The 22,522-nt window shown below is 30.2% G+C and overlaps 9 protein-coding genes across 9 annotated transcripts; 6 read left to right on the forward strand and 3 right to left on the reverse strand.

Moving 5' to 3' along the window:
- Positions 1-96: 96 nt before the first annotated feature.
- Positions 97-2,534, reverse strand: BX663DRAFT_493732 (uncharacterized protein). The gene is made up of 3 exons (XM_051525398.1): positions 1,152-2,534; positions 713-1,060; positions 97-645 (listed from the first exon to the last, which is right to left on the reverse strand). Exons 1-3 carry the CDS (start codon positions 2,461-2,463, stop codon positions 110-112), a joined length of 2,196 nt encoding a protein of 731 aa, XP_051388286.1. The 5' UTR covers positions 2,464-2,534; the 3' UTR covers positions 97-109.
- Positions 2,535-5,265: 2,731 nt separating this feature from the next.
- On the forward strand, positions 5,266-6,113 carry BX663DRAFT_547907 (uncharacterized protein; the record flags this gene model as incomplete). Its single annotated transcript, XM_051531043.1, has 2 exons — positions 5,266-5,861; positions 5,963-6,113. The coding sequence occupies 2 exons, from the start codon at positions 5,266-5,268 to the stop codon at positions 6,111-6,113; spliced, it is 747 nt and encodes a 248-aa protein (XP_051388287.1).
- BX663DRAFT_539609 (Nup85 nucleoporin-domain-containing protein) lies at positions 6,108-8,442 on the reverse strand. The gene is made up of 6 exons (XM_051530723.1): positions 8,309-8,442; positions 8,181-8,240; positions 8,021-8,103; positions 6,963-7,953; positions 6,451-6,895; positions 6,108-6,350 (listed from the first exon to the last, which is right to left on the reverse strand). The coding sequence occupies exons 1-6, from the start codon at positions 8,417-8,419 to the stop codon at positions 6,157-6,159; spliced, it is 1,884 nt and encodes a 627-aa protein (XP_051388288.1). The 5' UTR covers positions 8,420-8,442; the 3' UTR covers positions 6,108-6,156.
- Positions 8,443-8,600: 158 nt separating this feature from the next.
- Positions 8,601-9,875, reverse strand: BX663DRAFT_426017 (uncharacterized protein; the record flags this gene model as incomplete). The annotated part of the gene is made up of 4 exons (XM_051522518.1): positions 8,601-8,800; positions 8,887-9,030; positions 9,092-9,583; positions 9,656-9,875. The coding sequence occupies 4 exons, from the start codon at positions 9,873-9,875 to the stop codon at positions 8,601-8,603; spliced, it is 1,056 nt and encodes a 351-aa protein (XP_051388289.1).
- Positions 9,876-10,743: 868 nt separating this feature from the next.
- Positions 10,744-11,567, forward strand: BX663DRAFT_424704 (uncharacterized protein; the record flags this gene model as incomplete). Its single annotated transcript, XM_051522450.1, has 4 exons — positions 10,744-10,837; positions 11,083-11,174; positions 11,228-11,320; positions 11,517-11,567. 4 exons carry the CDS (start codon positions 10,744-10,746, stop codon positions 11,565-11,567), a joined length of 330 nt encoding a protein of 109 aa, XP_051388290.1.
- Positions 11,568-12,305: 738 nt separating this feature from the next.
- BX663DRAFT_493754 (NRDE-2, necessary for RNA interference-domain-containing protein) lies at positions 12,306-16,891 on the forward strand. The gene is made up of 15 exons (XM_051525399.1): positions 12,306-12,376; positions 12,449-12,548; positions 12,612-12,805; positions 12,930-12,982; positions 13,053-13,260; positions 13,334-13,395; positions 13,463-14,974; positions 15,082-15,171; positions 15,238-15,340; positions 15,402-15,570; positions 15,635-15,684; positions 15,803-16,203; positions 16,272-16,385; positions 16,449-16,567; positions 16,640-16,891. Exons 1-15 carry the CDS (start codon positions 12,350-12,352, stop codon positions 16,771-16,773), a joined length of 3,336 nt encoding a protein of 1,111 aa, XP_051388291.1. The 5' UTR covers positions 12,306-12,349; the 3' UTR covers positions 16,774-16,891.
- Positions 16,718-17,903, forward strand: BX663DRAFT_493758 (uncharacterized protein). Its single transcript, XM_051525400.1, has 2 exons — positions 16,718-16,744; positions 16,827-17,903. The coding sequence occupies exon 2, from the start codon at positions 16,916-16,918 to the stop codon at positions 17,846-17,848; it is 933 nt and encodes a 310-aa protein (XP_051388292.1). The 5' UTR covers positions 16,718-16,744; positions 16,827-16,915; the 3' UTR covers positions 17,849-17,903.
- Positions 17,904-17,949: 46 nt separating this feature from the next.
- On the forward strand, positions 17,950-19,418 carry BX663DRAFT_493764 (uncharacterized protein). The gene is made up of 4 exons (XM_051525401.1): positions 17,950-18,383; positions 18,461-18,705; positions 18,781-19,033; positions 19,095-19,418. Exons 1-4 carry the CDS (start codon positions 18,174-18,176, stop codon positions 19,380-19,382), a joined length of 996 nt encoding a protein of 331 aa, XP_051388293.1. The 5' UTR covers positions 17,950-18,173; the 3' UTR covers positions 19,383-19,418.
- Positions 19,419-19,534: 116 nt separating this feature from the next.
- BX663DRAFT_493765 (uncharacterized protein) lies at positions 19,535-21,940 on the forward strand. The gene is made up of 7 exons (XM_051525402.1): positions 19,535-19,655; positions 19,710-19,828; positions 19,916-20,354; positions 20,410-20,594; positions 20,661-20,712; positions 20,784-21,567; positions 21,647-21,940. The coding sequence occupies exons 1-7, from the start codon at positions 19,565-19,567 to the stop codon at positions 21,807-21,809; spliced, it is 1,833 nt and encodes a 610-aa protein (XP_051388294.1). The 5' UTR covers positions 19,535-19,564; the 3' UTR covers positions 21,810-21,940.
- The last annotated feature ends 582 nt before the right edge of the window (positions 21,941-22,522 follow it).

Here is a 22,522-nt window from a genome sequence, read left to right on the forward strand (position 1 = left end):
AATAAAAAAAAAAAATAAAAAAAAAAAATTAAAAAATGGAAAAAAATAAATAAATAAATAAAAAAGTAGAGCAAAAAAAAAAAAAAAAAATACTACATTTTTAGTAATTTCATTGTTGTTGCCTGGAAGATAAGTATTCTTGAAGTGAGATTTTCTTTTTTACTACTGTCTTTGCTTCTTCGTATAAAAGTAACGAGTCATTATTATTTTTGTTATCATTAAAAGATGTTGCTTTACTATCATTGTCCATTATATTTCTTCTGTTATGATAGACCGTTCGTAATTCTTCTTCATCTAGTAAAATGGTAGATGCATCGCTTAGCTCATCAACATCATCATCGTCAGTATCAAATAACAGATTGCTATTTTCAGTAGAATTATTCCGTTCATTATGTGTTATCTTTATTTCATTTTTCTCTTTTTCTTCTCCTATTAATTGTGAAGAAACATCATTATCTGTCACTCTTACATCTTCCATTAGAGTCGAGTCTCTTTTATTATCCTCATCTACGATATCAATTTGAGAGTTTTGATCTGAACTAGTGATTTCTATCTCGATATTAGGTTCTGTTGAAAAGTCTTTATTATTTTGTAAAGTATTTATCTGCTGTTCATTTTCCTCTTTCATGTTTATTGGCGCAACATCTAAAATAAATAAATAAATAAATACATGCATGCATTTTTTTTTTATTAATACATATTGTATCAATACCTGATGGTTCTGTTGATTTCTCGACGTTATATTTTTCAAGATAGTTACGCATCCATAGTTTTTTTCTTGGTAATGGTACAGATGTTTTCTCGGGTATAAGGGAAGGCGTTGTTGTAGGGTTTGATTTTTCTGAATTTGTCTGTTGATTTCCTTCATTTTCTGATTCTTCAAATACAGACAAGCTAGAGAGTGATGACAGTGAAGATATATCCACGTTTTCATCCTCACTCATATTATCGTTTAGTAAAGGTGTTGTATTATTATCGACAGACTCTGAAAAATGATTGTCTGTATCAGTATCTCCTTCAACATCCAACACTTCATCATCTGACGTATCTTTTGTTGTATCTTTTTTAAAAGAAAAGAAAAAAAAACATGTTCATTGCATACTATGTTAGTAAAGTCTATTTAGATATACAACGATTGTCTCTCTACTTACTTGTAATTGTATTAAATAAACTTGAATTTAATTTTAAATTTTCTTCTGCCTTTAATCTTTCAAGGACTGGTTTTGGTTTAAGTAGAATGATAGAAGACTTTCTACGACCTCCTCCTCCTCCTTTGTTAGGAAGAATATGAACAGCCGATACTCTTTTGTTATACGCTGATTTCTCTTCATTAGACGCACATTGACGTTTTAAATGCTCAATCAAGCATCGACGTTTATTAACACAAGCACATGCACCAAACTCTTTTTCAAAACGATCCAACATCACCTTGATTGTCGCCTTTCTTTTCCTTTCTTCTTCTTCATCTATCACTTGATGATGATGATGATGATTACCCTTCTTTTGTTTATGCTGATGATGCCAGTTCATATTTTCCTTCCAAGAAATGTGACCTCGTTGCCAATTCCAACCGATCGTTACCTCTTGTCCCTTTTCAATCAAACGACGAGCAAAGAGTCCCAAATGGATGACCTTGTCATCACGTGATCGAGGCACGATGACATTACGAAGTTCTGCATTGGGATGACATGATCGTCGAATATATCTTGCCTTATTTCCAAATTGACGAGTATCGATACATAAGTCTAAGCTAGGATAAAATACAATATGACTGAGAGGAGTACCGAGGATGATGAAATGATTGGCAGGATCAAATTTAAATTCTGATTTTAAAAAGACATCGCCTGTGATCTCCATTAAATAACGTAAAGCTGGAATAGATTGAGTTGCAAATAATCCTTGATTTGACACAGGTGTGTCCATCAAGACTCCCTTTGTTAGTAAAGTAGTAGCATCCATAGCCACAAATGATCCATGATCACATAATAAAGGGCGATGCGGATAAAAGTTATTTTCTACAATCTCAACGACTTCTTCTTCTTCTTCTTCTACTTCTTCTTGATGAGCGTGTTGTTTCCAACGACTGCTTGATGTCCAACGTTCTCTTGCTTCATGGAATATAGAATGAACATAACGAGAAATCACTTTAATTTTAACTGGCTTTCTTCTTTTATTTTTATTATCATTTGGAACTGTTTCTTCTGCATCGAGTCGTCGAAGTTTCCTTTTTGAGATGGGTATCCTTTTAGACATCTTTGGTCTTTTTCTTTTAGAACATTGATCACAAAGATAATGATCTGGAATAGTTGTATGCGTAATATGAACACAATAAGCATGCTGCCATACAAGACAGCGTTCACATTGAATAGTAAACCCATCATCTTCTGTAGATGGACATACACATCGAATTATTCCAGTATCAACTGGAACTAATGAATCTTTTGTTGTTGGTGAATGTGACATTATAATGAAGAGCTTTTTCTTTTTCTTTTTCTTCTTTTTTTTTTTTTCTTCTTCTTTTTTCTTTCTTTCTTCTCAAAAGGTGTCAGCGTATCTCAACCCTCTTATTATGTATATTTATCAGAGGAAAAAAAAAAAAATCAAAAATATATAAATAATTGTATTGAAGATATGTATGTAATATAATAATGAAAAAAAAAAAAAAAATGACTGGATTTTATTTTTTTAAATAAACATAATAAATTCAATTTCAAAGACAGCAACTTGCATGTTTGAGCCTAGTTTTGTAAAGAAAAAAAAAAAAAAAAGATAAAAAAAAATAAGCCTACATATTTAAATGTTTGTATGTAAATAATAGTGGCTTCTGCCCGAATCAGCTCAACAAAAATAAGAATGAAAGAAAAATAAAAAACCTACTTGCAAGAGATATAAGGTAAAAAAAAAAAAAAGAAAAGAAAGAAACTGATAATAATGTAATAAAAATGGCAAAAAAAAACTGGCTGCAGTTGTCAAAATCTACATATGTACTGACAACTATAAATGCCTACACTACCATTAAAAATCTATTTTCATTTCTACTCAAAGGGATTCGATATTCAACAGCTTCATATACTTTCTTTTGGAATATAGAATGACCGACTATTTATCATATTGTACTGTTTGGACTCGACTTTCTATTTCACCATGTTCTTCTTTCTCTATAATGAATAATATTTTTCCTTTCCCCCTTTTTTAAAAAAGGCTTTTTAATTTCTTAATGTGGGTGCTATGCTAAACTGGCCCGGGCCAAGATAGTAGCCGCCTATATTGCTTTGGGTTAAAAAAAAATCGCTGCTAAAAAAAATCATTTAATTCAATCTATGAAGATTATTATAATAAACGAAATTTCTTGTCCCGCCTTTCTCTTTATATTAGCCCAAAAAAAAAAGGGTTTTCTTTTCCCTTTTTATTTATTTATTTATTTTTATTTTTTATTATTTTTTGCCAAGTAATAAGAATATATAGATTTATATAATATATATATGCTTCAAACAGCAAACTTAAGAGACGATTTACATATGTTACCACAACCTCGTTTAGCACCTTCTAGTTCGAGAACAACAAGAGTCATTGAAGAATTACAAGAGAATTTAGAAGCCATTCAAAAAGAATTAGAAAATACAAAAGTCCAAGTAAAGATTATAACAAATTAGTTTACTATTTGCGAATTTAACTCATATATTCATATTCATATATAGCTTCAAATAGTAAAAGAAAATAAAGAACAAAATGAAAAAGAAAACGAAAGATACATTGAATCTAATAAGCAACTTCGAGCAGATATTCAGGAAATTATGCAGATATTAGAATCGAAACAGAAACTATTAGATGAAACAAGGAAATCTTATATTTCAACAGAAAATAAAGTTAAACAGTTAAAGGATGAAGCCATGATGGCTAGAAAGGAGCTGGATGACCTGAAACGGAGAGTAAGCACGATTGAAAACGAACGTCGTACGATTGAATCTCAAAAGGAAAGGCAATTACAGCAGAGGAAAACACTTGAAGAATCTGTTGCACAATCTAAAGCTGAGTTTGATAAAGAGATAGAAACGCTTCAAAACGAATTAGACGCTATTCAGGAACAGATTAAGAGTGTAAAGTCAAGAGATATCGAAAAGGAAGTAAAAGAGTTAATTGAACAAAAGGTGAAGGAAAGAAAGAGTTTATACAAAGATTTTCAAAAGGCGCAAAGAGAGTTAGAAGAAAACAACCAAGCATTTATTACTCAAGTTAAACAAGAATTAACGGACTTATTAAATCAGCTAAAGAACAAAGAAGAAGATCAACTTCAATTAGAATCAAGAATAAGGAATTGCGAAAATGAATTTAAAAGCTTAGTTTTAAATATGAAAACACATACCACTGTACTGCCCTAATAAATGAATAGAATCATTTCTTACTATTCATGTTTCGATCCTAATAATTTCCCAAGTAATAAGAATACATGAGTCGTAGTGAACTCATTTAAAGGTTTTATCTGATTTAATGTAGTAAAAATAAAGAAATAAAGAAATAAAGAAATAAAGAAATAAAAACGAACACATTATCTGTACAATGCGATAATTTTGAGGAACACACTTTTAGTAGACTATGTTAAAAAGATGCTGAGACCGAAGAAAGCGATTATTATTATCAGATTTTAAAGAAATAGTTGTAATGAGAAAGACAACTCATATATTTCCACGGCCTATCTAATAAAAAAAAAACAATAGAGTGAATGAATGTACTCTGTGAATATGAAACAAACAAACAAACAAAAAATAGCTTACAAATAATAAGCCAATGATATTATTCAAGATATCATTATACAGGTCTAAAAATACATTATCAATGATATCCATAATATGACTTGGAATTATTATCTTTTATAAACTATGCTATTTATATAAAAGTGTTCAACTTCAATCTGCGATAGTAAATCAAATAAAAATGCTAGCTACAATTGACTGCCTTCCAGATTGGTAGGGAATTATAAGCTATTCAACTTTTTTCTTTCTTTCTTTCTTTCTTTCTTTTTCTTTTCTTAGTATTAACGAAATCGAGAATTCTTTTTAGCTGTTCTTACCTTAGAGCCTGTTTATAAATATAGGTAATTTTTCTTTATCTATTTTTTAAAGTCGTTTGAGTCTCAGGAGATTTCAATTTCTCTTGTACGAATAAAAAAAAAGCGTTGTGACTATTTTTTTGTAGACAAAATCATTTTTTTTTTCTTTTTTTAAAAAACTTATATTTTTTTTTTCCTTAACGACATAGACATTGAAAATGGGATTAGCAGGCCAGAGAGAAAAACAACGTATTAGTCAAGATCCAAATAACTTATTTTGGAGTAAGGACGAATCGAAATTCGGCTTTAGAATGCTTCAAAAAATGGGCTGGGCACCAGGAAAAGGCTTAGGTGTCAATGAAGATGGTAAAACGGAACACATCAAGATCAGACTTAAGGATAATAATCTAGGTGTGGGTGCAACAAAGAAGAACATCGACAACTGGCTTGGAAATACAGATGCATTTTCTAGATTACTAGCTGATCTCAATTCTCAAACACCTTCTGAAGCAAGCAGCGTTAATGAGGACGATGATAAGTCAGTGACAGATCAAACAGCTGATCTAGATGATGAAGACAAAAAGAAGAAAAAGAAGAGCAAAAGCAAAGATAAAAAGGATAAAAAGGACAAGAAGGATAAAAGCGATAAGAAGGATAAAAAAAGTAAAAAGAGAGATAGAGACGAAGAGGAGGATGATAGAAAGACTAAAAAGAGCAAGAAAGACAAGAAAGAAAAGAAAAAAAATAAAGAAAAGAGTAAAAAAAATAAAAAAGACAAGGAAGAGACTTCAGCTCCTGTTGTTTTACGTAATGCGTAAGTTAATTTTTTAGTTTATAAATTCTTGCTTATTTCCCTTATTGATTTTTTTATTTTTTATTTTTTTATTTTTTTATTTTTTATTATTATTTCTTTAGTGCTCGTGCCAAATTTTTACGTGCAAAGAAAATGGCATCAACTGCAGGAGATAAAGAACGTTTAAATGAAATTTTGGGTATTAAAGCACCAAAGGGATATCAAACTATTGAAACTTCATCAGCTACATTTATGGCCTCTTTTTCTGTGTAATTTTATAAATAATAAATTGTTTTATTTTATTTTATCTTATTTTTTAGATAGTAGTAGCTGCTTTATACGCTAGTCTTTCTCTTATTTTAGCAGCAATGATAGTAGGGGATAAGTCAGCGTTTTTAATAGATTTATAATAATTAGCAATAAACGCTTGATTTGAGGGATCTTGAATTATTTGCTTGAATAATTCAATCATGTTTAATAATAGAGACGTATCATAATAATGTTTAGAATCTTAACGAAAAAAGAAATAAAATAAAATAGGTTAGGTTAATAATGCAAGTGGTATTAATTAAGCCATTTTTTTTTTTTTTTTTTTTTTTTTTTTTAGTACCTTGTAAAATGTCAAGATTATCGATCATTAAGACGGATCCAAATTCTGTTGGTAAATATTTGTTTTTTAATAATTCTTTTAAAATGTGTGAAGCTTCTTCCCATTCTTCTTGTTGAAGATAACTACGGAATTGATGATAACGAATTAAAGCAGCATAACGTGGACACTGTTTCAGTTCTTCCATATCTGTCACAATATTAGTTAACTTTCCATTATTTAAATAACTATTAAATAGTGTAGTTGCAAGTCTATCCAACGATTGTATATCTTCTGCTTTTCCATATTCAATTGCTGCTTGTCGAATATTTTGTTCTTGTTCATATCTTTCTCCTAAAGCTCTTTGAATGAACCTTCGAACACCAGGCATTTTATATTCATTCGCAATATTCAAAATGGACAGTAATTGATTTATATCTTTTGATGGCAAAGGTGGATTACCAAGAAGCTAGATATAATAAAATAAATGTATACATATATAAAGCAGCTTTTATTTTTTATTTTTTTTATCTTACTTGTTTAATCCAGATTTCTTTATTTTCTAAGCAACAAGTGAGATAAGTTACTGCTTCATTCCACATGTCATATTTCTCTGCAATGATTGAAGCATAGTGTTGAATACCATAATAAACAGGGTCGAGTACAATTTCTCCATTCTTTGAAACCGTTAAACCTTTCATATTCTTTTTATAAACATTAAAGGCAATAAGTGCATGACCAAGATGTGTCTGAAGCCAAAAATTATTTTGTTGATATTCAAATGCATCATCAAAACAACCCCTTACAAGTGCTGTACAAGTGCTTAACAAACTATCTGCGTCTATATCATCTTCTAATTCTTGAGCTAGTTGGTTCAAGTCTAATACATTTCTAAACGGACGAACAAATAAAAGGGTGCCGACGAGTTGTTCGAAAAAAGTCCCACAAATTGAAAGTAGGCATTCATCACCAGCCAAGATAGCATATAATAATACAATTTCATCATCTTTTTCATCTTGTGCATCCTCTAAGGAAGAAACAGTAAACTTATATTGAACAAATTTATCTTTGCATTTTTCACTCCAAGCTGTCCATTTTTCTGTATATAATTTTTGTTCATCTATACATGTTCTCATCTCTAATAATTCCTGAATTAGCTCAATTAATTCATTAGCTGCTTCTTTTTCATGTCCAGTTACAAATCGCTTCAGAAAGTCTAAAGTCATAATACTGTCTTCGAAATTACCACGTAGTAAATGTCGACGTGCATGTTCCCATACCCAAGTAGGACCAATCGCATTATGTTCTTCCAAATCTTCGTCCTCTTCTTGATTTCTACGTTCTTCAAGATTGGGTAGTGGATAATATAGATTGACCCATTCACTTAAATCTGTTGTCAAGTCAGTTGAATCAACTGAAAAATAAAGTTTGCCACATAAATCCCAAATAGATTGTATCTCCTGTGCATTTGCATAATCGTGTGTTAAATCAATATATTTTGCTACAATATCTACAAGATCTGAGTTTCTTTAAAATAAAAAAGTAGTAGTGTAAATATATATGAATCTACAAAAGTGAAAAAAAAAAATCTTACTCAATGTTGTCGAAAGCTTTATGAGGATGAAAATATAAATAGTTGTGAATTTCCAAGAATATATCAAAAGATGATTTATAAAACTAGTATAATAAAAAAAACAAAAAAGTTAAATAATGCCTAAGCTTTTTTAGATTATCCCCCCTTTTTTTTTTCTTACATCTTTTTCTGATGAAATAGCATTGGCTTGTATATTTTTTAAACTTTCATTCAACAAATCCTAAAAAAAAAGAAATAAAATAAAAATAAATCAAGTAATCAAATACATAAATTTAATATCTTTCTTACGTGTTCTTTCTTGACTGAGTCGATTGATGAATTACCGTCCTGTAAAAAAATATAAAAACATATAAAAAGAATAATTAGTATATTTAATACATATACTTTTATAATATTCATACGTATTCAACTTGTTTATAGTCAACAGAGTCAAGCTTAATATTATCAGACATTATAATTTATTATAAAAAAAATATATATTAATTGTCAAAAAAAAAAACAAGCTTAATAAATAAATAAATATGTATACATGTATAAAAAATAATACAGTCACAGTTTTTTTTTTTTTTTCTTTTTGCCTTTAAACATCAATCTCAAAATTGGTAATTTGGGGCAAATAAGCGCAAGCACTTAATTCTAACATATAGACATCATCAAATACATTTCTACCATCATAACCTCCTAAAATATAGAGCCTTGAGTCATGTAATACTGCTGTATGATATCCTCTAGGGCTAGGTGCACCTCCATAAATTTTTCTAGTTTCCCAACTCATAGTTACTAGAGATATAATTCAGTTTGTATGCAGTCTCTTCCATCCCTCTCTCGCTTTCTCTTTCTCTCTCTCTCTATATTGTGATTCTTACCTAAATTCAAAAGTAATACTTCATTGGAATATCTACTACCATCATGCCCACCAATTATAAATACGTATGATCCTACTTGTGTAGCTGAATGAGCTAGTCTAGGCACAGCACGATCTAAATCTATTTGACTCCAACGATTGGAAACTAACAATACATGTTAACCATAATAGAGTCTACTATGTATGTATATGCACTCATAATTTACCTAAGTCTAAAATATGTACATCACTAAAACATTCATGTCCATCACTACCACCATAGATAATGAGTTTATCCTTTACTAAATTACAAGTATGATACCCTCTAGCAATAGGGGGAGTACCTATCGGGTTTAGTTTTGACCAACGAGGTGATTGAGGATCGGAAATATCTAGCATATGCACATCCGCCAGCGCACGTGCACCATCACCTCCACCAACAACAATGATTTTTTGATTCCAAATACAAGTTGTATGTGCACGTCTAGGTGAAGGTGCCTCCTCTTCCCCTTGAGTTTTAGGTTTCGTCCAAGTGAGTGTATCCACATTTAATACATAAAGATCATTAAAGTAATTCGGACCATCTCCTCCTCCGAAAACATATAAACTATATGATTTTTTACCCCTTCCTATATCTCTCTCTACTGTTGTACATGAATGTGCTCTACATGGGGGTGGTATTTGCCCTGATGTACGAGGTTTTGACCAAGTTAAAGTATCTAAAAAAAAAAAAAAAGAAATTAGCTAAAACCTATCTCATACTATAAATATTTATTTATTTATTTTTTTACCCATATCTAGAATGTATAGAGTATTAAAACATGTCTTCATATCACATCCACCGAAAACATATAAATATTCTCCAATAAGATTAGCAGAATGAGCACGAAGAGGTCTTGAAGGGCATCTACCATAAGTTAAAGCGCGAGACCAATACATACCAGCTGCTGGCGCAGGTGGTACGTTTGGACTAACACTTAACTCAATAGCAGCTGCCGTATGATCTGACATGTGTATAGGCCTTTTTGTTATTTTATTGTGATGGTGATGATGATGGTGGTGATGATGGTGATTATTGGTATTGTTGCTACCACTAACTGGCTGATTGGTATTTGATGATTCGTATTTTTGTTTATTTGAAGTATCTTGACGTAACTTATCCACAGAATTATAATAAGGTACTAGATAGATGTATTTGTTTTTAGTTTTTAGTTTTTTTTTTTTTTTATAAAAAAAACATGGATTACAACAATTGACAATTACACTTACCAAAAGGAGGAGGAGGGGGAGGCATAGATGTATCAATATAGTTATAACGTGTATTATTAGTATTAGTGGTTGAATTAGGTACATTTGATGGTGATGTTTCTACATTAGTGTCAGTTAAAGGAAGATCTTGTTCAGGAGGAAGAGTTGGTGATTCAGGCCTTTCATAGCTTTAATTATAAATTAAACTTTATGTCAATTTACATGATTATCTATAATATTACCTTTCTAAAGAAGACATCGTACTGCTTGGATTCAGGGTAGAAAAAGATGAAGAAGTAGCTGTTGATGATTTGAGGTTAAGCTGTTGTTGTTGTTGCTGTTGCTGTTGCTGTTGCTGTTGTTGCTGTTGTTGCTGTTGCTGATCACTATTCATAGGGATGGATGTAATAGATGAAGAATCATATGCTTGACTCATCCAAGCAATAGGTGCTGTTGGATAAGAAGCTTTCTGTCTATCTGACATTTGAAACAAATAAAGAAAAAAAAAATTAATCAGTTTTCAATACTCCATAAAAAAATAAAATCACGCGATGACGACATCATTTAATTTTTTTTCTTTTTCTTTTTCTTTTCTTTTTTTTTTTTTTTTTTTTTTTTTTAACTTTGAAGAATGTCTAATACAACAGTAGATAATGATAAATCAAGTCAAATCACCATTTTACGTATCAAACGTAAAAGAACCGAAGAACCTCTAGACGCTTTACGTATGTAAAATAAACAAACAAAAGAAAATATATATGCATACATGTATTTTTTTTTTTTTTTTTTTTTTTTTTTTTTTTTTTTTTTTACATGCAAGATCCATATTTATGCATCATTGTAATTATTAGTTGTTCATCAAGAGAACGAAAAGCGTTTAAAAAAAAATAATGACCATCAAAATAATGTATTGAAAGGTAATCGAAATATTTTTAAGTTGGATCATTATTATTAATACGTCTTTTAATAGTATCAGCCACTGCTCTTCCTACTTTATTTCGTTTAGCCGAAACTGTTGAACAAAAGAGTTTTTCGAATTTTGATGAAGCAAAGAAATTAAAAGTATACATACATTCATTGAATCCAGAATGTCAAGTACTTATATATACAAACAGGATCGTATCTCTAGACGTATTCAACCTGGTTCAAGTCGACCTCAAACCCCTACTTTAGAGGATAGAAAAGATCGTTTAGTAAAAGAACAAAGGGTAAATAGATATATAATATATGTAGACACAAGTAAATAAATATGAATATAAATATAAACATTTAGGAAGCATCACATAAAGCAAGATATAGAGTTATTCAACAAAATAGAACTCAGGCATCTGAAAATGCGCCACCAGTGTAAATATGATGTATAATATTGGTAGCTTGAAGGAATTAAGTAACAATCATATATAGTGTTCAAAGTTCTTCAGAACTAGCTACAAAGGATTTGTTTCAAATGTATGAAGCAGTTAAAGAAGACAATGAGAAACAAAGCAAAGCAAAGTGAGTAAAAACAACAACAACATATACTTGTATACCTATTTGATTAAATATAGATATGTGTATCTATTTTAGCTTATTTGTGGACGATGATATTGATGATGCAGATGATATTATGTGTAATTTTATCCCCATGGTGAAAGAATACTTAACATGTAAAAAAGAAAAAAGAAAAAAATACATTATATACATATTCATTTACACAATCACTACTATAGTGCAAGATAAAGATGAAGAAAAAGAAGAAGATTATGTTTATGATGTTTATTATAGAGATGATACACATACAGATCAAGGCATGGAATCTATGAATATTGGCTCCCTTGTCTGGTTTGATGATCAGTCAGAATATATAGACGATGAGTCAGATAGTGAATTAGGTGACGAATTAGACGAAGACTCGAACGGTAAGCTATAAAAAGAGGTCAAAAAATAGCAATCTATTTATATGTTTCTATAGCTGAAGATTATTACCAAAATGATTATCCTGAGGAAGAAGAAAGTGATGAATTTGAAGATCGTAAGCTCAATTTTAATAACTTGTGTATAACGTATATTTATTTATTGCTATTTTATAGAATATGGCTATAACCTTTCAAGTGATGACGAAGATTATTCGTATTAGACAATTGAATAAAAGTGATCATATATAGCAGTCACATGCCTTTTATAATTATGTCTTTTTTTTTTATTATGCTTCTCTTTTTTTTTTTCTTTTTTTTTTATCACTAATTTTGGTATTTACTATGCAATCTTTCAATAGTACTAATAAAGTATATTATTATTCTGTTAATTGCTTAGTATATGGACTATTCATGTATTCTTTTTTATTTTCAAAAATGTAGAAAAATATACCACCATCACCTTCTTTTAGTTCTGCACCTGATATTAATGCTAAGATACCCGTGCCTTCTTTTTCAAGTGCACCCGATTTTTCATTTAAAGGTAGATATGATACATTTGCTTCATTGGCAACCTTTAAATGACTTATAAATACATTTCATTTAGACGACAAATATAAATCTCACAACGACACCACTAATAATAATAATAATATACGACGACATCATCGACATAGATCATCTTCACGACGAGATAGACCTCGCTCCTCGTCTCCTTCTCAACGTCGACGACATCGATCCCGTTCCCCTAAACATCATAGTGCTCGTCATCGATCACGTTCGCCACAATCTCGACATGAGGTAATACTCGCATAATTACTTTTTTTTTCGCAGAGATTACAAATTCTAAGTACATTATTCCTTTCTCTTTCTTTTTCCTTCTCTCTCCCCTCTCTCTCTCTCTCTGTCTCCTTTTTTTTTTTAGAGGAAATCTTCAAAAAGAAGTAAACGAACACCTTCACCAGAAATAATACACACGTAATTATCTTTTAATTTGTAGTATACGAAAAAACTAAGTTATTTATTTTTCTTGTTTGATATTAAAAAGTGGAACATTGAATACAGGCATCACATTTACTATGGATAGAAGAGGTGATCCAGATATTATCACTTACGGCGGAAACCATGCTTATTCTGTACCCATCTTTAAAAGATGTGGAGGAGGAAGAGTAATTGGATTATCACCCAATATTCGTATTGACAATTCAGTTGTGAAATCAGGACAGATCAGTATAATTGATATTTGGGATAAAAAGGTTTATTTGTTAAACTTTATCACAAAGGAAAAAAAGAGAAAAGAGTTCCTAAATATAGTCTATTTTTCTTTAGAAAACATCGCGATATATAGACCCTGATTATTCTTGGAAAGAATTTGATAAGGATTTGAAACGGTAAATACAATTACACATGTCAATATTTATTTATAAGAAAGCTAACAAAAAAAAAAAAAAAAAAAAGAATTCATATTCAACCAGAGAAAAATACGTCTGATCCTTTTGCTTTACACACAAATATAATCACATTAGAAGATAGACAGTCAAGATTACAATCAAACGATGATGATTATAATATAAGTGGCGTAGATTATCGTTCACTAGAGGGAAATAAAGTAAGACATGCGGATCAGCAGGAGGATATTGAACAATTAAGAGAAGAAGGCGAGAGTTTTAACGATTACATTCGCCAACGAACAATTGATTTTAATCGACAATTAGATAAAGAGCCTGAAAATGTACAGCTTTGGTTAGATTTCATTCACTTTCAGGATGAAGCAGCTACTAGTTTGGATCCAAACGCGCCTAAATCAAATAAATCAAGTTTAAGTGAAATTAAGTTAAACATCTTTGAGAAAGCGCTAGAGTCTAATCCGATGGATGAAGAATTACTTCTTGCTTATTTAACATGTGGAGCGGAGAGTTGGGAAAATTTGAAATTACTCCGTGAATGGGATAGAGTACTTAAAGAACATCCTAGTTCTATTCGACTGTGGTCTGAATACATCAATTTGCGTCAAACGAATTTTGCTAGTTTTTCTTACACGCAATGTGTACAAGTATTTGCGGATGCTATATCCGTCTTGAGCAGACAATTACAACAACAGCAGTATAGAGACGAGGATGAGCGTCGTGAGGATATTGAATCTTTAATGGTTTATATCTTATTAAGAGCTTGCTTATTTATGAAACAAGCTGGTTATCAAGAAAGAGCATTTGCTATCATTCAGGCCATAGTTGAATTTAATTTATTTCAGCCACACATATTGAATATGACAGATGATAACAATAAGACTAAGCTGAATGCATTTACTGATTTTTGGGATAGTGAAGTTTTAAGATTCGGAGAAGAAGGTGCTCGTGGATGGCATGACTATTATCGTGCAACTCAAAATGGAGAAGAAGTTCCTGAACCTGTGTTCAATAAACCTATAGATCAAAATCAAAAAGAACAAGAGGAAGATGAGGTGATGGATTTAAATGAATGGATTTCTTCTGAACTATGTAAAGAGGAAAAGGAGCGTTTACCATTACGTATGAACCAAGTAGAGGATGAAAGTGTAGATGAAGACCCTTATCGAATCATTCTATCTGATGATGTTAAACCGTTCTTATTTAACATCACCCATATGGAAGCACGTCAAAGTTTAATCTATAGTCTATTTGTCTTTCTAGGTTTACCTTTTACACCACCTGATATTGGTACAAATACCCATTTTTATACTGATATCTTTACTCACAATGAGCTTAATCTGGCTCATTTTTGGCCTGCCAAGGAGAATACACGAAAACATCTTGTGTGGTATGTAGCAGGCGTTCCTATGACACCAGAAGAAATTACAATGGAATCCAATCCATATTACATCCCAAACTCATATCCTGTTAGAGTGCCTGAACTATTTGCTAAATATGGTACTTGGTTTAAATGTTCCGGAAAGGAATTTATACATTGCCAAATAGATGAAAAGTTTACAAGGTAAAAAAAAAAAAAAAAAAAAAAAAAAAAAAAAAAAGAAAAGAAAAAAAAAATATCATTATAACGATATACAATATGTATGTACTAACTTTTCTTTTATATTATAGAACCATATTTAAACAGTTATTGGCAGTCGAGAAATCAGAACAATTAATGATATATTATCTTGCCTTTGAATCTAGTTGTGGATATAAATTGTAAGTCTTTTTTTTTTCTCTTTTGATTTGAAATAGTATTAACATTGAGGTGCTTGTAAAATTTAGTGGCCGTCAATTGGCAAAGAATTTATTAAAAGATCAAAGGACAAGTCTAACATTATGGAACGCTTATGCGCAAATGGAAAAGAGTCATGATCATATTAATGAGGTTAGTAAGCTTAAAAAAAAAAGGGATTTCAGTTTCATTAATGATATCTTTTCTGTAATAGTCACGTAAAGTTTATCTAACTGCATTATCTATGTATCACACTTTTCCTAAAGATGAACAAGAGTCTTTACCTCTTTTATACTATATGTTTGCAAAACTTGAATTAGAGAATAATAAGCCAAACGAGGCTTTAAAAATCTTAGTTTCAATGTCTGATAGTGTACCTTATAGTAAGTAAAATAGTGAATATATATTCAAGTATTTATTTTCTTAAAAAATATTTTTATTTTATAGATGCTGCAATGCCCTTACCAAGTACACCTTTGATTTTAAGAGCAAGAGAAGTATGTCTTCCCTTTCTCTCTCTCTCTCTCTTTTTTTTTTTTTTTTTTTTAAAAAAAAAAGTATTATTAAAGTGTAATTACTAACATTATATACACATATGTATATCTATCTATTTAGTACTTTTCACAAAAATTAGCTCAACTTTCAACGTTGTCCGAATCTTATAGAGAGAGACAAAACGCATTAAATATGATAAGTTGTGCTGCGCTCTTTGAGTACTTGTCTAGTGGTTTAGATAGTGCATGTTCTATTTATGAACATGCACTAGAGTATATCAAAGAACGACAGGCAGAAAGAGGATATGCATCAGAGGCGATATGGATAGAATATGCCGGGTTACTTTATTATCATTTCACGACAGAAAAGATGTATAAGCCGAGAGTATTACGATATGCTATGGAACGAGCATTATCTTTATTTCCCAATAATACTATTTTTCTTGCTTTTTATATATGGAATGAATCAAAGACAAAGATATATAATCGAGTTCAACACTTATTAAATGATGCATTGAATAAGTAAGTTAGGATAAATTTTGCTTCTACCTGTTACAGAGTATTAAATGATATTATTTTTTCCTTTATAGAAATTCAAATGTTATATTATGGTTATCAGCTATATATAATGAATTACATAAATATAAGCCATATCACGTTGATTCTGTTAGAGATTATTTTGAAAGATCTATTCAAGATACAAGGTAAGCATTTATGATATCAAAGTATTATAAAGAATGAATTATATAATATGATATGATATATAGAACAAGATCTTCAATTATTTTATGGAAATGTTATATTCAGTTTGAAATATCACAAAATAATATAGAAAAAGCACTTCGTTTATTTTATAGATCAGTTAGAGAATGTCCATGGTCTAAAGGTATTTACAAAAAAAAAAAAAAAAAAGTAACAATAAGAAAGTCATCATTTATTTACAAAATCATACAATCAGAATTATACCTTTTAGGCTTACAATCCTTTAGTAAAGTTATGAACGAAAAGGAGTTGAATGAATTAGTTAGTTTAATGATGGAAAAAGAAATAAGATTAAGGACGCCTATTGAAGATGATTTATTGAATCAATAGTGTTCATTGTTATAAAATTAAACATTAACAATAAATAGTAACTATATAAATACATGTATATAAATAAATAGATACTTGTATCTTTTTATTACTATTATTATCTTCTTCTTCTTTGTTGTCTTCTTTATATATAGTCAAGAAAATGAAACGTAGAAATTCAATGGATGATAATAGTAGCAGTAGCTGGTCTATCTGTCAGTATTATTACTATACACATAATAATGAAAGTAGTGATCATGTTTCATTAAAGTATTCAGTAAAAAGTGAATTACAACAAGAGCCTTTATCCTCTAGATCATTATCACAAAAACGAAGACGTTCATACCCTTTGGCCATAGTTGATCTTCAAAGAAGTCTCCAAAGAACAGCTACTTTTCCAACAAGTAGTAGACAAAAGGGGATAAAGAGACGTCTAACATTATCAGATCTATCCTCTCAAAAGAATGATCACAATCTAAACGTAATTTCAGCAAATAGAACTGACAACATTTTAATGGGAGATAATAATGGTCATGATGATGAAAGATGGGATATAATTCCATACTATTTGCCTCAATTAGATAATGAAAAAGTACAAGAAGAAGAAGGAGGAGGAGGATTATGTGAAAAGCAACAAGATTCAAAAGATGAAATCCATTCATATGAGCCTACTCATATTAGTAATAAACTTATAAAAACTAAAGAAATCCATTCACAACAGCAGCAACAACAACTTAGAGTGGTTAATAATACAGATGATGATAATAACAGTCATAGACATACAATCAATTCACCTATCATAGAAGACCTTATCTCATCATCCACTCATATGCTTTCTGATCATCTTGAAGCTGGAACGATAGATGATAGACAAGAGAAAGATAACGATTTACATCCACACATGGATATAGCTTTATTTCTATTTGGATTCTTATTTTTCCCTCTTTGGTGGATAGGTGCATGGCGATATTTAAGGAAAAAGACAATGAATATAACAAAACAAGATCATTTATTTTGTATGTTGAACTGTTATATGACAATGGTGAGTCTAATCATCACTGGTTTAATCATAGGTCTTGTTACTGCTTGGGCATAGAAAGAAAGAAAAAAAAATGTCTCTTCACATGATCGTGGGACAATTTTTATACGTGTCCAAATGTCACTTTTTTTTTTTTTTTTTTTTTTTTTTTTTTTTTTTTTTTTTCCTTCCTTCCTTCCTTCCTTTCTCTCTCTCTTTTCCTTTTCTTTTTTTATATATATATTCATAAACATATAAGAATAATAAACAATGCCTTTCCTTTATTCTTCTATTTTACCTAGAGTTTATACAAAAGCCTTATTTGTGAATCAGGTTGGTTAAAATGGATATATCTTTACTATTTTAATGCTTGATTAAATAATAACAATAAAAAAAGGCAGTAATGAAATCAAAACAAAATTTCATTAGATCTGTTTCCAGCTATTCTTCAGATTTTGTTAAAATAGTAGAAGTGGGTCCAAGAGATGGTCTTCAAAATGAAAAGACACTTGTTCCTGCTAAAGTAAAAATTGAATTAATTGAACGTTTAGCAAAGAATGGTTTACCTGTTGTTGAAGCAACTAGTTTTGTTAGTCCAAAATGGGTGCCTCAAGTAAGATAACGATACATGTTATACATATATGTATATAGTTTACTTAAGAATATACATATATGTATATACACTTATAGATGGCTGATAACAAGGAAGTTTTTACATCAATTTCAATGAAGCCCAGTGTATTTTACCCTGTATTAACACCTAACCTTAAAGGATTAGAGGCAGCTATAGCGGCAGGTGCTCAAGAAGTGGCTGTATTTATTGGCGCTACAGAATCATTTAATCGTAAAAATACAAATTGTTCGACTAAAGAATCTATTATTAGAGCTGAAGAAATCTTGAAGAAGGCCTTGGATCAAAATATAAGAGTGAGAGGGTAATGATGCATGCTAATTTTTAAAATAAAACACAGAATTCATTTTTTTTTTTTTTTTTATATATGTGTATAAAGATATCTTTCTTGTGTTTTGGGTTGTCCTTATGAAGGTCAAGTGAATCCTGAAAAAGTAGCGGAAATGGCAAAAGAATTATACGATGCTGGATGTTATGAAATTAGTTTAGGTGATACGATTGGTGTTGGTACTGCTGGTTCTATGGCTACTTTATTAGAACATGTTCTTAAAGTAGTTCCTGTCGAAGCCATTGCTGTTCATTGTCATGATACTTATGGACAAGCATTAGCTAATATTTTAAAGGCTTTAGAAGTAAGATATAGTATTAACATTTTCATCCTTTTTTTTTTTAAATATATTCTTATATATATAGTACGGTGTTCGAGTTGTAGATAGCTCTGTAGCTGGTTTAGGTGGTTGCCCTTATGCTCCAGGAGCAAAAGGCAATGTGGCCACCGAGGATGTTGTATATATGTTGAATGGTTTAGGTTTAAAAACAGGTGTCAATTTAGATTCACTTATCGAGACAGGAGAATGGATTTCTGAACAAATCGGTAAATCTACTCATTCTAGGGCTGGTGCTGCTTTAATGGTGGCTAGAAGACGAAAGGAGGCTTTAGAAAAAGCAGCTAATTTAAATTCTAATTCTTCTAAACTATAGAATAAACAGATATAATTACTATTTTTTCTTATTTTAGTTATTTTATTATGTAAGAAAGGAGTAGAAAGAAAGTTATAAAAAAACAAAAAAAAAAAAAAACTTTGAAAGTTTTATTTCTTCTCTCCTCTCTTTTTTTTTTTTTTTTTTTTTTTTTTTTTTTTTTCTTTTTTTTTTCAATTTTAATGAATAACAATTATTCAATAATCAAAGAGAAAACAACTTCATCGACAAAACGATCTTATACTTCTGATACAAATATCATGTGTGAAGAACGTAATGTATAAATAAGCTTTGAATGGATTTTATCTCTAACGATTAACAATATAGATCTAGACAATAAAAAACAAAAGACGAATGAGGAAATGAAACTTACTTCTAAACAAAAAAAGAAGGCCTCCAAGGCACGTAAACTTGGAATGACTTTTGAAATTAAAGATGATGAATTGGTAAAAAAAAACAAAACAAAATAAGAACTATGAAAAAGAAACCAGTTTCCATCCATTTCTTCAAAAAGTTAATAATTCATGAATTAGATTATTCACCCTAAAATTATATTTAAACATTTTAATGATTTTGCATCCATGAAAGACGTACGAAATTTAATGTTGATGGCATTGACTCCTCAAGGTAAACAAGGACGTCTTGCAGAGGTTCCTGACTTTCCAGGTGTAGACAAAGTCAAAAAGGCAATTATAATGGATGTACCTATTTTTGATCCTCATGAAATGAATATGCCAATGGAAGCTTTTAATGTTTCAAAAAATACATCACCCAATGTTTATAGAGAATTGAAAGAGCATCTTTTCTATAAATACATTAAACAATCAGATGATGAAGATGATGAAATTTTGGCTCTCATTAGTGCGGCAGGATTTGATCAATATAAACGTGTCCATGATCGATTTTTAGATCTTTTAGAAGTACCATTATCAAAAGGGGAACTTAAAAAAAAGCGTGAAGAAGAAGATAAAGGTTTGTTCACATATATATGTATAGACAAAGAATCTAATCTTTTTTATACATGTAGATCCTGATCAAAGAAAATCCATTACGCCCGACATGTTGATCATGTCAAAAGAACTGTTGAAAATGGAGGATTTTCCTATTCATTCAATTTTAGATCCTGATAGTAAATTAGAAGAAGGTTGGGTGGATACACCACCAGGAAAAGGAATAGAACCTAAAAAGTTGGTTGCGCTTGATTGTGAGATGGTGACTATACAAAGAGATATTTATATATATATAAAGAGAATTATATTCACGCTTTTATCTTAATAGTGTAAAACAGTAAATGGTTATGCAATCACTAGAGTGGCACTCATCGATAGGGGTAAAAAAAAAAATAAAAATAAAAATAGAGATGTCATTATGTTGAATTAAATCATCGTATTTTATGTGTAGAGAACAATCCACTTATTAACGAATTAGTTAAACCAACTGAGGAGATTACAGACTATGTTACACATATTAGTGGTGTAGATGAACAATCCTTAAGGGATGTAAAGACTACTTTAGCGGATATTCAGAGAAAGATTCAATCCTATGTAGATGGAGATACTATTTTAGTTGGACATGGATTAGTGAATGATATGAAATGTCTAAAGATGAGACATCCTTATATCATTGATACTTCTATTATTTATCACCATAAAAACGGACCACCTTATAAGCCCTCACTTCGTGATTTGACTACACGTTATTTAAAACGTACCATTCAGATAAAAGATGAAGACAAAAAGCCTGGCCAAGAGAGAGGACATGATCCGTGTGAAGATGCTATTGCAAGTTTAGAGCTATTGGAACGAAAACTTCGATATGGTCTTAACTATGGCTTAACAGGATTATCTCAGACAGAAACCATTCTTGATTATTTAAAACGTAGTGGTCAAAAGGGAGCCATTATTGAATGCAACGCATCATTAAGTACCTTAATGAAGCAAAAATTAGCAGAGAGTGATCAAAGAGATTATTATGTTGAAAAATGTGATGAAGATATGGTTCATAGAATAATTGAAGAACATCATGATAAAGATTTAATTATTGCTCGATTCGATTTGCCTGAAGCTACTGAAGAAGAAAGAAGAAAGAAGTTTTTATCCTTATTCGAGACGATATATGAAAAAATGGAAAAGAACACTGCCTATTGTATTACAACTGGTTATAGATTTAATAAGCAGCGTGAAGAGTAAATATATCTTTTTTTTTTTTTTTTTTTTTTTTTCAGTATGAGGATCTCGAATAGATTGTTAATTATGATTTTATAGGCTTAGAGAGAAACGTGTAGAATACAAGAAAAAGTTAAAAAAAGTTGGGTTAGCCGAGATTCCGTTAGAAGAACGATGGAGTCTTGAAGATGAACACATGTTAGAACAAATAGCTGATACGACTCGTCGCGGGTTTATCTTTGCATCCATCAAAACCATTTAATTCATTCAGCAGGTCTTTTTCTCTCTTTTAGACTCATATAAAGAAATTAGCTTTGTACTTTTACATATAAAAGAAACCCTTTTTTTTTTTTCTTTATTTATTAACTATCCCGAACCTTCAAAAGATTTTCCGACTTTTTTTTTTTTTTTTTTTTTTTTTTTTTTGTTCTGAATTACTTCAAAAAGGGAGTAACATGAATAAGAAAATTATATGCAAGCATGCTTTTTATGAATGCATAATACATGTTAATTATAAATGATTAATTCTACTCTATGCTTAATTTATACAAAGTGTGATAAATGATCAACATTTAACTATCACTCTAAAATAATCGCATGTTGATAAGCATAATAGGTGGCTATATCCAAATACGAATTCAAGTAATAAAGATATTCTAAATTAAACATGTATATGTGTTTGATAAAATGCTAATATGTCTTCTAATTTAGAGAATTCGCATGATGTATGCTATACATAAGAATAATGCACACGTTTAGAATAGTAAGCATGCTTAACTTTTTACTATTATACGTGATTATGCATATAGACTAGTTGCATAATAATAGATACATGCACACAATGTGTATATTTATCAAATGTTATATATTTGGAGTATTAAATACTTGTTGTAGTAGTTTAACAAAAGATCAACTATACCTGTAATATATTTTCCTTTTGTGCTCTTTTTATTTCTAATTCAACCAGGGCGTTAT

Source organism: Cokeromyces recurvatus (assembly GCF_025118155.1).
Source record: "Cokeromyces recurvatus strain NRRL 2243 chromosome Unknown BX663scaffold_1, whole genome shotgun sequence".
Classification (NCBI taxonomy): domain Eukaryota; kingdom Fungi; phylum Mucoromycota; class Mucoromycetes; order Mucorales; family Mucoraceae; genus Cokeromyces; species Cokeromyces recurvatus.